Source organism: Papilio machaon, chromosome 10, assembly GCF_912999745.1.
Source record: "Papilio machaon chromosome 10, ilPapMach1.1, whole genome shotgun sequence".
Lineage (NCBI taxonomy): Eukaryota > Metazoa > Arthropoda > Insecta > Lepidoptera > Papilionidae > Papilio > Papilio machaon.
The window spans coordinates 5,805,564-5,819,351 of NC_059995.1; the positions used below are offsets into that span (position 1 = coordinate 5,805,564).

The window sequence follows — 13,788 nt, forward strand, 5'->3', positions numbered from 1 at the left end:
CCAAATTAATAGATTCCAATAAAATATAACGAATTAAAAAATTTTAGAATTTAGTAAGATCTCTGGCAATCCAAGTGATAGTGTGTGTGACTTGACTGATGTGTAGACAGAGTTCATATAAAATTGTTTCGCGTATTTTCGTTAAATCCTGAGGTTAAAGATATTCATTAAAAATACATGCATTATGATTACTTTACTTCCCTGACCTCAAGTGCCGTAGTCAAGTATTTTACTTTGTGAGTTATTTTGGTATCCAGTGACATTTCAGTGAAGTGCCTAATTTGAACATGGAGGCTATAGCAAAACACGATTTCACTGCAACTGCTGATGATGAGCTGAGTTTTAAGAAAAATCAAGTACTCAAAGTATGGTTTAATTTTATAAATACTTGTGAATAAGTCCTCTCAAAGAAAGAGTCGGATTTTTCCTAGAATTCTTGTTGTTGCAGATACTAAACATGGAGGACGATATGAATTGGTACAGGGCTGAATTAGACGGCAAAGAAGGACTTATTCCTAGTAACTACATTCAAATGAAAAGCCATAGGTAAGTGGACAAATATCAACTGCTATCTGCAGTCCTTTGCATAAACGTAACCAATGTTACATATAAAAAGTTAACTCATCATTAACTACGATATTGTTAAAATCGCCGGGATTTTTTATAAATACGCAAACATTGTTTTGAAATTAAATTACCTATATATAAAAGGTTTTAAATCTGTTGTATGAATTTTCTTAATTCTGATTTATGTTTCAATACGTTATTAACCTATAGGTACATTTTTCAGTTGGTACTATGGTAGAATTACAAGAGCAGATGCAGAAAAACTCTTAGCAAATAAACCAGAAGGAGGATTTCTCATTAGGATCAGTGAATCAAGCCCTGGTGACTTCTCTTTATCTGTAAAGTAAGTAAATTAGCTGTTTTGTTTACCTCATCATTTAATATTTTTATAATACATTTAATTTATAAAAAATAACCCTTATTTAAATTGTTTTGCATGAAAAATTAAAACATGCTGTTATAATGGATATGGATGGAGATATCCAAGAAATAATGTGTCAATATTAGTAAACTAGCTGTCACCCGTGACTCTGTCCATGCGGAATTAAAAAAACGTAATAAGTGGCCTATGTGTTCTTCCAGACTTTGTTCTACATCTGTGTCAAATTTCATCAAGATCAGTTGAGCCATTCCAAATAACCTTCAAACAAACATCCATCTAAACATTCGCATTTATAGTATTAGTGAGAATCATTAACAAAATATTTGAAGTAAAGGATTTGTGTATCAATATTGTAATTAAGGAATTCTTCTAAAATTAACTTCAATCTAATGTGTAATATTTGTGAAAATATTACAAATCATTATAATACCTCATTATCACAATCATCCAATTTAAGTTGTAGAACATTGTAAAAAAAATGAATACTGGTGACTAATAATTTCAACAAAAAAATGAATATCAAATCTTTAGAATATGCCAGTAGCTTTTAATAATAATCTCATACAAGTGACATGTGGTTATTGTACATGCTATGTAACTAGCTTTTAATTTAATTAGACTTCATATTAGCTGAAGTGTGACCTGTGACATAACAATTATCTAACTTTGTCTGAGTAGGGCCTTAAGCAATTAACTAAAATTAGAACAGTTATATTCTAAGGTGGGGTCATCATTTGTATTAATATGAAATGGTTAATTTTATATTTGAAATACCATTAGCTAGGTTAATTAGTTAAGATAGTAAATTGAGTGAAATAAGTTACCAGTGTTTCAGTCGAAATAACAGAAAACATAAGATAGGCAAAGACAAAGTCCATTGACAATATCAATACTGAGTTCTCATTGGTAATAATTCTTCAAGCATCAGTTTTTATAATCTTTAACATTCTCATATAATTATATTTATTAACTATGGGATACTATCCTAAAATAAACAAGAAAAATATTGTTATTTTTATGTTACTTATATCCCACCACAATATCCCTGGAATGGATTGTAAGTAGTAGAAATTGAAAATTTGCACATAGTAACATTGATGGGCATTGCTAAAGTGCATTATAATTGATTAGGCTTTGTGTCCAACTTTATACATTTGACTAAAAGTTTTTATCTTTAATCTGATTTGCTAATTATTCAATTGATTACCGAAGGAGGTCTTATAACTAATGTTGTTAATGACTTTTAAAAAGGCCTCCAAAGCCCTATTTTTTAGCATTGTAATATTATGACTTATAAAGAGGTTTATTAGAGTGAATATAATGAAGCAAATTGATACTAATTCAATGGACACAAGTAAAACACATTCCCACAATGTTGATCAGATTTTTTTTTTCAATTATTTGAAATTCATGCCTAGTTTACATTGTCAGTATGCCAGCATTGATTTTAAACACTACTGTCCTGTCCTGGCATTATGTAAACCCGGTATTTTACCTTTCATTATATTACTTTTTATTTGTCAGAAAATAATTTATTATATTATTATAATTTATTATTTCTTTGTTTATCTTCATTATTTAAACAAAATATTATGTAAAAGAAAATATTACTGATTTCACAACAAACAGTTAACAGTTCAATAATAAATTGTGGGCAGGAAAAGAAATCGAAATCCAAAGTATATTAATCATTGTTATCAGGACATCCAGTCAATAGTCACTAAGAATACAGATGACAAATACTTTGTTGGAAACAATTGATAAATTGTTTATCACATTTACACTCCATTATCTTAACTTTTCTTTCAATGTGAGAACTTTTGTAGTTATGAAAGTTATTGTTTTAGTATGTCATTATAAATAGCCATCACATCTAAGATGATTTCTTCCAATAACTAGTTGTTTATGAAGTTTTATTCATTAATATAAAGAGTTTATTTGAAGATGTGCATGATGACAGTCAAAGATGGATAGTTAAGAATTCAAAGGACTGCGATATTTTTCACGCTTTTAGAGGTGTCTCGCAAAATCGCACGAGAGCAGTGCTTACATCATTAAAAGTCATAATAGAAAATGCTGACTGCAATAATTTTTTTGATTAGTTTTTGATTTAAGAAAGATAAGGATCGAATCCTCTAGCGTTCTTTGATATAATATTAACACAGCTTTTAATTAAATTACTTATGAAATTTTAAGCAATGGTTAAAAAAGTGTTGTAATTTCTTTCTTTTAATTTCAAACATTTGATTTAGGAGTTAAATGATTCGAGTTCATGACCATGGAGGTGTCACAGTTGTTTGTAATTGATCGTCAAATAGCATGCGCTCATGAGCGTCCATGCGTCGCGAGCTTATACTATTCGATGTTAAATTGGTAGATAACAAAAGTAAATAACGCGACTTGGTATATGAGTCACTGAATCTTGCCAACGTGTTTTTTTATTAAATGTCTGAATTATTATCTAGAAATACCTAACCGTAAATTTTGTTTGTGCGACCCCGACATTTTTTAGGATCCTATGTGTTTTAATTCCAAAATCCGTTAATTGTTTTAGTTTTAATTTAAACATATCAATAACTTCTCATACCCTAACCAGTTATATGTATTGTGAGTTTATTTTGACGGTTTTCCTTTGCCTTTGAGAAAAATAATATTTTTGTTCAACCGATGTTTCGCTAGTGAAAACACAGGCTAATTATATCTTATTGGTATATGTGATTTGTTCAACAGAATCGTTAGTCATTCATCGTGTCATGTGCTGATTAAGAAACTATTTTTTTGTACTTTAAACTTCTTAAATCTATTTATTGTATGGTTTTAAACCAGTTCGTTGTAAAACAGTATGAATCAGTCGAAGTGGGGAATGTGTTGGAACCAGTTTTAAACTATCGCATACTCATATATAAATACTGTGATACTAATATTGATTTGGTTTATTTGCAAAGTATTTAGAAAGTTAATGAACTGATGACAGCCTACCAAACAACTATAGGGATCGATGGGTGGATGAATGTTTGTTAGAAGGCATATCCGTAACGGTTCAACGGATCTTGATGAAATTTGGCATAGATGTAGAATATAGTATGGAAGAAAACATAGGCTACTTATTAAGTTTTTTATTAATTCCGCGCGGGCTACAGCTAGTATTTTAATATTTATCGCTTTCCATGAATTATTAAATTTGTATACTTTCCTTAATACCGGAGTAGTACACATTCGCACGTTACATATAAAATGTAGCGAATTGATTATTCATAAGGTTGGGTACACGTTCCGTTATTACTTTATTAAAATAATTGCGTAATTTTTGTTTATCCTAGTAGAAGAGATTACCTAATTAATTTTGAATACTAAATTCTCTACCCTATCTAATCTGTAGCGTTTTGTCCGGTGCTTAACATAAAAAATGTGACGTGTGTTTGTGAAAATTGACGAATCGATAAAAATTACATCAATTTCTACCAAACACTTCTGTTATTAGAAATAATCGATTAAAGTAACACAAAAGATGCCCATGTTCTAATCAGTAGTGTCCTCTATCCTTTTGGCAAAATTCATCAAAGTGCAGTCGGCAATTTCGGCGTGATTCAGTAACAAACGATTATCTTCAGAACGTCAATAGCTTAAGTTTTAAGGATTACCGATCACCGATCTTGCGGTCGTTGATTCGAATACTGCCATTGGACTAATGTCGTGAAACATATTATGACAAGCTTTGAGCTCAAGAAATATTCGAAATTTATTTCAAATAAAAAAAACTCCCAAAATTTCGCTTTTATAATATTAGATATACGAAAACATATTACCTTTCTTCGCCTTATTCTTTTAAATCTATATATATAAAAGAAAGTCGTGTTAGTTACACTATTTATAACTCAAGATCGGTCGAACTGATTTAGCTGAAAATTGATGGGGAGATAGCTTAGAACCAGGAAACGGACATAGGATAATTTTTACCCCGTTTTCTATTTTTTATTCCGCGCGAACGGAGTCGCGGGTAAAAGCTAGTATAAAATATTCAAAATGTTATCAGTATTCTTATTGATGACCAAAATGGAGATCCTATGTAACTTTGTCATACGTTAAAATACGAGAGTGCTTGTTTGACTGCTTGTGATTATTATTCGAGAAAATTGGGAATACTGTTGGCTCGCGTGACTCATCTTGTATTAGCGACGTCATTCAGATGACGTCACACTTTCTGTAGACATTATGATTAAACTGTGCATTTTAATGACGTTCAATCACAATTTATTTCATAAAAGAACTTCGGTGAAATAGGCTATATATTTAAAGTGTTGTCGAATCCATGTATGAAGATATAAAGTTCCACGTTACAAAAACATTTCACGTGCAAAATCGATTTCTTATCATGACAACAGCCCAAACTCGCAGAATATAAACTTGAAGTACTTATGCATACTCTTCTCATCTTTTCTTAGAGAACAACAACAGTAGGTCTTCTCCATTTTCTTAGATACAATTGATTTCTAATTACCTTTCTCTACCTCTACCTACTTCTTCTAATTTTCGAGTCTTGTGTACTATAACATCTTATAGATACATATGTTCTTGTTAAACGTATTGCACGATAAACTCAAAGTTTCCTTTCAAGAAGACATGAAAACTAAATCGATTTTAATATCATTGCTATTATTTTCTTAGATGTCCAGACGGTGTACAGCATTTTAAGGTACTGCGCGACGCGTCAAGCAAATTCTTCCTATGGGTGGTGAAGTTCAACTCTCTAAACGAGCTCGTCGACTACCACCGCACAGCTTCAGTCAGCCGCCTGCAGGACGTCAAACTACGAGATGTTGTACCAGAAGAGGTAAGGAAATTATAAACAAAAGGTTCTTACACACACGCCTAAAGGTACGCGGTAAATCAATACTGAGATGTAAAAAATAAGTGTGTACCTAATCTTTTTGGTTGTTTTCATTAATTATCACACAATTGTGTCAGTCACTTTTATCAATTCATTGTAGATTTAAATTATAAAATCCAAAGATATCCTTAGCAAATCCTTTTCATAAACGTTGAATTTTTTTTCTTTCCTTAATGAAATCCCATCATTTAATCGAGAAGTGAACAAATAGTTCGACATAAATACGTTTGGGATATGATTAGGTACAATAGAAAAAACTAACAAGACAATATAGCAAAAAAATGATAATAATAATCTATATATATAAAAGAAAGTCGTGTTAGTTACACTATTTATAACTCAAGAACGGCTGAATCGATTTGACTGAAAATTGGTGGGCAGGTCGCTTAGAACCAGGAAACGGACATAGGATAATTTTTACCCCGTTTTCTATTTTTTATTCCGCGCGAACGGAGTCGCGGGTAAAAGCTAGTTGTGAATAATTAAAGAAAACTAGTAGTAACAAAGTTCGTTTTAACGCCTGTTGTTTTTCTGAACACAATGTACCAAGTATAGTCTTAAGTCTAGTTTTCACCGAGTTACTAAACTCGGTAAAAACTAGATTTACGACACGACATCCTTATTCCGCTGTAGAAAATCGGCTTTCACGTTTGCAATGTGTTTATTGAATAAGAGTCATTGTCGACTGTCTTGGACATCCTTTATATAAATACGGGAATTCCAAAAGATAATCCAAATGTTTTACTTCGGAAAAACATTTTAAGGGCGTGATAGCTATGACGTTAGCATTTGTTTACATCGTATGAATGTACTGGAGCTTTAGGTCATGTCAAACACTATTTAATGGACTCCATACAAGATGTAATCGAACCACCTATTTGTATACTTTTTTTTTAACCAATATCATAAAACAAAATATTCATAAATAGTGTTTTTGAAACAAGTGGTGTTTGAATGAAAACACTATTTCAAAAGTGTTATATTTACGTAGTGAAGAGAACGTCTAAATTCTATTTATTGTTAGTGCCTGAATTTTTGTTAAAGTAGACAAAAAATAAGCAATAATACCAATGAATTTCTTATACGCTGACTTCTAATAAAACCTCAACAATTTTTATAGTACATTCAATCTTATTCTAGAAAATAATATCGTATTTATATTGTTCAACGCACCGCGACAAAACCTCAATAAACCGACAAGAATAAAAAACGGTTTACATTGTCTTCTGACAGCTATTTTATATTGTGACAACTAAAACAACTTTAATTTTTAACCATGTTGATTTTAACTCCATTCGTATTTCTGAAATTCTTGCAGAAATTATACTGTGTGGATATAAATTTAAAATTAAAACAATAAAGCTACGAAATTTTATTCACAGCGTTTATTTCTATTAGAGCTTTTTTTTTTTCTTTTATTTGAGATATGCGAAAGTATATCGTTCCCATGAACAAACTGCTTTAATAAGCTAAACATCAAGTAATAATAATTTTCTGTAATAAACAAATCACTAAAGAAATATTTATGTTAAGAAATAGTTATGTTTTATTGATATTAATTAATGCAAAATAACACATTTAAAAGTTTTTTTTTCGCAGTCTTACTTAATTAGATAGTATAAAGTACAAGAGTAAATTCCATTCGCACAGGTCACGTATATTAGAGAAGTTTACAAAGCATCGAGCGGCGAGGAATGGTACGCCTCGCAAACATCTATGACCCTGATACAGTAACGAAAATAACCCGCATTCAATGTTTGGATAGTGAGAGATGGGTTAAACCCCCCTTTAGCGATCACATGTAATCCATCCTTAATAAGTTTATGTTACGCCCTCATTTAAGGGAATAGAATCTAATCTAATAAGTATTTTAAACTAAACTTTTTAATTATTCAGATGAGCTGTTTCTCTTATCGATTCGATATCGTATGGCGTATTATTTTTTTAGCACAAACAATTGATCAGGCGTATTTCGATAGCTCCTACGAATAAGGTCCATTGTGCAAATTGACAACTTTACAGGATAGGCTCTCAAAGATTCAATCGTATAGGAAAAGATGCCGCATAGGCCCTTTTACTTTATCAAAAAAACATGTTTACACCTGTATATATGTATTTGTTTTATTGCATGTTGTTAACTAGACTAAGCTTACGACGTAGCTTTTAACATAAAAAGTTAAAACTATCAATTTGTTTCTTTTGCCCTTATACATAGGGACCTATTCCTTGGCTCCTAGGGGCTTGTGTTTCCTAAATTTGAAATGTCCTGTTAAATGCTCTATCACATTTCCACTTATTTATAAAAATGTATATTTAAAAATAGGTATTAGTAATTTAATAAGCTGTTATTAAATGTTAATAATAGTCTGTATTATTCGGTAGCAAGGCACTCGCAAAGCGTGAGCCAATGTCATTCTTATCTTTTGCAATGTGCCATTGTGTCGGCTTTAAATAAACAATAATCATTAAATTTAATTTGAATAAACGTATATCACTTAACGACATAGTTAATGCAACATTTATGCCTCCTAATTATTATTTACGATCGTACAATGTTCATATAGTGAGGTATAAAATATCTACCTATCCAACTAATTAATAATTGGTGTGATATGACATTTTGTAAAGAATACAATACAAGTTCAACTTTCTTAAGTAACGATCAAATTTATTGTCAAATTTGTTTGAACAATCGTGGGTTTCTGAGACGATAATCCCCGTTAACAAAATATTGCTATCTCTGTTTTGTAAAAGATAATAGCAGGGATCACGATATGTTTATACAGAGTTTTTGGTCTCGGGAACCAACGATAAGATATTCATTTAACAGTTCAAATAAAAACAAAAGCTTGAACAAATCCGCTTACTATCAAACATTTTGACAAGTACGTAATATTAAACATATTTGATAATTTACCGGGCGCTTTAGAATCCTTAGTATTATCAGACGTAATACAGGTTTTTAACAGTATTTTATTATCTGCTTCCTCAGATGCTGGTGCAGGCTCTTTACGACTTCACGCCGCAGGAGGCGGGCGAGCTGGAGTTTAGACGCGGTGACGTCATCACTGTCACCGACCGCTCCGACCAGCACTGGTGGCAGGTAAGAAACATCACATCGCAATAGTATACTTACGAAGATATAAAATTTATTGATAGTGTTGTAAAGTCAAGAAATTAAATTTAGTACCCATCTAGTAACAATTATGACAAAACAAACTCACTAAAATTTAATATAGATTTATATGTTATTATGATAAGTTTACGTTGTATAGACCGACAAGTTATCTGACCCGGTTGGCATAATTTAAACTAAATTATGAAAGCTTATTAACGCCCTCCTGGTAGTGTCAAAAAAGTGTCATGATATTCTTTTCGTGCTGTAGCTGTCATGTCTTTTTATTCTATTTTCTATATCTGTGTAAGATGTAGCTGTAGGTTTAGCATCTAGTGGTGGGCTAGACATCCTTATTTGATTCTAATCACATTGAGCGTTAAATGAAATTTCACAGGATAGGAAATTAAAGTCCTCAAAAGGGCCATTTCATTTTCTTCGTTAGCATATTGGATCCAAAGCAGATGATAGGGAATCAATATCTTTACAGTCATTTTTATAGGTTGTAATAGAATTGAGAAGTTTAAATGTTTAAATACTACTTCAATAATGATAACATTACCACAGATAACATAATTAACGTAATCTCCTGTCCTAAGACAATAAACAATTACTTGCAGTACGTCAATATTAATTATAACTTGGTAGTGTTCAATATTTTCTTTTGTTTGCTATTAGATTATTGTTGTAATATTAATGAAATATACTCGTCTCCATTTGAACACCGGTTATATTGTTAAATACTGAAAACTCAAACAATACACTTTTAAATATGTTAATCATATTCTTGTCTTATAATAAAAAATGACAATACACCTACAAGTCCAAAATTTATTCCAGTCTTTCATGAGAAATAGTTGTTTATCCCATAGATAATTTTACTGTTGTTTTTTTTTTCAAATTTAAATATTTACTTCCAGGGTGAAATAGCACACCGGCGCGGGCTGTTCCCGGCGTCGTATGTAACAGCTTACCACTCATAGTGGCAGTGCGACCTCACCTCTTGCCTCTCTACCGCCGCTGACTTGTGTTGTGTGCCCCCCGCGCCCCCCGCCCAGCCGCGCTCGCCCCCCGACCCCCCGTCGCCCCCCGACCCCCCGTCACCAGTTCCAGAACACGTGTGTGTTCTCTGACACCTCCTGTACACGGTTAATGTTTCAAATGTGGCTTATAAATTGCCGAGCTATATTTACATATCATTTCGGACGAGCGCCATTGTATACTATGCAATAATATACTTTCGTACAAGTGGTCGAATTTTTATATATACATTTTTAGCGCTTAAGGTTTTTAGTTGGAGAAGGACGGACATTGTGTCAGATCGACGCTATCGTGGTATGGTCGGAGTATGATTTTATATGTAATGTTTTTGACGTGTTTTATGGTGCTTCATGTCCTACAGCTGATAACAAGATTGTCGATTAATTTTAAGCAGAAGCTTGAAATTGACGTCCCACGCCACAATGGCCCGTATGACGTGCGTGATAAGAGTGATTTTAGCAACGATACAACTATATGGTAGTACAAAATTTACATACGTGCCGTGTCTATCATTTATACGTGGCTCTGTGACGAATTTATATTTTTTTTTTGCCTAAAGATTTTAATACATAGATAGGTTTTTTATAAAATTATATTTAGTGTTTTATTCCTATAATTTACATTTTTTTTGACTGCAATTTTTCCCTTTCAAGTTTTTTTACTGTTTGTAAACAAGAAATTTTTACATTAATAAAGTGTTTCGTGTATGTCCTTGTGTCCTATCTATATATTTAAATCTTATTTTTTTTATTTTTTTAGTGTGACATATTGGACAAGTTTGTCCTAAAACGTGCCAGAATAATTTGTAGTTTCGAAAGAATAATGCTTAGTGTTTTTAAACATATAATTGGGATCAATTCAGTGGTATTTGTTGAACTGCTCCCGCGTGAATTTTTACAATGATGTGATTTTAATTTCAAACACACGACTGTTATTTATCGACATATTAGCGTATAATGCTCATTTTCTAAATATTTACCATTTATATTATAGTTAAGTATATAGTTCTAAGTTTGTTTCAATTTTATTTTCACACAATCAGGTAAATATGTATACATATATTTATATAAAGTATATAATCTGGTACCATAGTCGAGTAGAAAACTGATACGTCGCATATAGCGTCTGTTAAAAGCTTAGCTCTTCTTAGATTTAGGCATTCGATGGTTTGCGTTACGCACAATATGTAAAGAACTCCAATATATTAACTCAATCCAAAAGTTTTTTTATTGGCAGTGTTTTATGGCTAGCATATTTAAAGTCAAAGAATTAAATTCGCTACCCTCTTAGAATCGAATACCGTGTGTCACAATAAGGGCTATAATTTATCAAGTTTATATGTTGCTATGAAAAATTTTCGACCTAATTGCATTGGGAACGTCAAATGTAATTTCACCGAAATGGGTAGGAAATTAATATCCGTCTGTAGCAAAGATACAGCGAGGTTTTTTTTTTTTAGTACAACACACGCTCGTATACTGATTTGCTTTGAATGTTTTAATTCGGTTTTAACTTTTTAACCTTTTATTTTTACAATATTAATACGATTCTACAAAAAAAAATTTAAACTTTTAAATCTAATAACAATATGAATCTTTAAAATTAGGACGAAATTTAGTAAAAAAAAAAATAACTAATACGCGGTAGTATAGATGGAACAGGTTAAAATAGCGCGGTCGATAACCAACTTTAAAATGTATTACTGTTAAATTCAACTACCGAAACATTCGTATAAGTATTCATTCATATCAAGGAAACGGAGATTTTTTTATAATATAAGGTGGCAAACCAGTAAGCGGCCACCTGAAAATCGCCAATCTACATCTATATTTGCTTTGCTTACCTTTAATCGACAGAGAACGCACGGAAAAAGTATGTTCTACCTTCCTATGCCTTCACAGATCTACATCATCTTTTACTTATAAGAAAATGATGAGATGGGCAAGAGACGAAACACGGAATAGCTTCCATTTCACATCTGTCTTCTGTATGGTCGTGGTATTTCACATTCGTGCAACAGATGATGTTCTTGTTACTGTCTTCTACCACTTTTAACAATCTCTGAATACGAGTGTTGTTTGCAATCGAGAACATAACAGACGTTATAGGAGTCGGTTGATACGTCGTCTGTCAAAATGGAATTCCATTACCGAAATACTAATGCAAAAAACATCATACCTTTGAAGAATCAGATATAATGTTTCGTGCAGATGTTTCGGGAGTGAAAACTCAAGTGATACTGGTGGAGCGCGCTATTTTAATTTGTATTTACCCTAACGTTAACGTTGATACGACGCACTCGTGTCGGTGTACTTAGCTAGTGTAATAGATTGAGGAATTCATGTACGATCGAGTGCTCGTATCGAATCGTAGATATTTATTTTTGTTATCGTAATGTATCACAAAATTACTATAATTAAATAGAGTCATACGATTTTATTCTTATTTCGAGGTGTTAAAGTAATATAACCTCTAAGTAAACGCTACAAGTGACATTTTTGTGTTTGCGTTCGCGAAGCATTTAGAGGCCATTGTATTGCGCTTCTCGCTGTGGTGACGAGTAACGAAGGCATGTTTATAAGAAATTGGAAGTGCTATAATCTATGATAATCAAATATTTAATTAATTAAGTTATGATTCTCCAATATTGTGGAAGATGTATAATATTTTTTACTAATAAATTTAATATTGTACTTGTGCGTTTCATTTCACCCTAGAAATGTTTTATCCAGACACTTTATATATACAGTTATTCATAGATGGCATATTATACAAACCGTATGCTCAAGAAACTACTACTGGTACAGTTTTGGTTGTCAAATTTGATAATTTTGAGATACATCGGAATTGAAGATTATATGTGATTGTCCTTAAGACATGTTTCACATTAAAAAGCTACTTGGAACTTATTTGTCAAATGAATTTGTCGTTGGCGTTTCACAATCTCCAAATAAGCTGCAAAACGCAAACTATTTTGACAGGAAGTATTATGCGTCAATTAATTTATTTGTCAGTTTTCCAGCACGTTACTTGGACATTGTGAAACTATTTAAAGTTAGTAGTGTTCGCTCTATAACTAGAGTATTACGTTTGAATTCCTTTGGTTTTTTTGATGAAAAGTAATTGAATAGAGATATTGGTAGGTACATGTTAAAAAAAAAGAAAAACATATAAGTAATTTATTTCCATTTTATAACTTTATAAATAATTAATAACTTCATATAACAATGTCTTTCAATAAATAATACTCAATTATTACATAATTTTTATATGTACTTCTATAAATATAATTGTAAAATTTGTGCTACAAATTTGTCTATTATCCTAAAAAGATTCCATTTAACCAGTTTACCATTTTCATTTCATTCAATTCAAACTTTATCCAAATATTCAAAGTTGGTAAGTACTTAATTATATTCTAATATTAAAACTTTGGTCTACAATCACCTTTTAACTATAGATCAAATTTTCAATGGTTAAATAGTTCCTTGAATTTTTAAATTATATAAAATAAAGTTTTTCTATTTAAATTATTGCCATTTAGTCTATGCCATTTATACTTTGTCAAATGTACAAAAATCGTTTCATTATAAGATTATAAATATTTTTAATTCTACAATTACATTGTTAATATATTTTATCGTAATGAAATTTTACTTTTAATTCGAGATTACGATATTGAGTGTCCTGTTTTAAAATAAAACTGTTTAACTTAATACACTTACAAAGAATTACAAAAGGAATATTATTGAATTTAATAAAATATTTTACGCATAATTTGTAACAGTTATTTAA

The 13,788-nt window shown here is 31.2% G+C and overlaps 1 protein-coding gene across 1 annotated transcript; it reads left to right on the forward strand.

Annotated features, from left to right (window-relative positions):
* The first annotated feature begins 56 nt into the window (after positions 1–56).
* Positions 57–10,002, forward strand: LOC106718231 (growth factor receptor-bound protein 2). Its single transcript, XM_014512265.2, has 6 exons — positions 57–365; positions 449–546; positions 791–910; positions 5,615–5,780; positions 8,830–8,940; positions 9,873–10,002. The coding sequence occupies exons 1-6, from the start codon at positions 288–290 to the stop codon at positions 9,933–9,935; spliced, it is 636 nt and encodes a 211-aa protein (XP_014367751.1). The 5' UTR covers positions 57–287; the 3' UTR covers positions 9,936–10,002.
* The last annotated feature ends 3,786 nt before the right edge of the window (positions 10,003–13,788 follow it).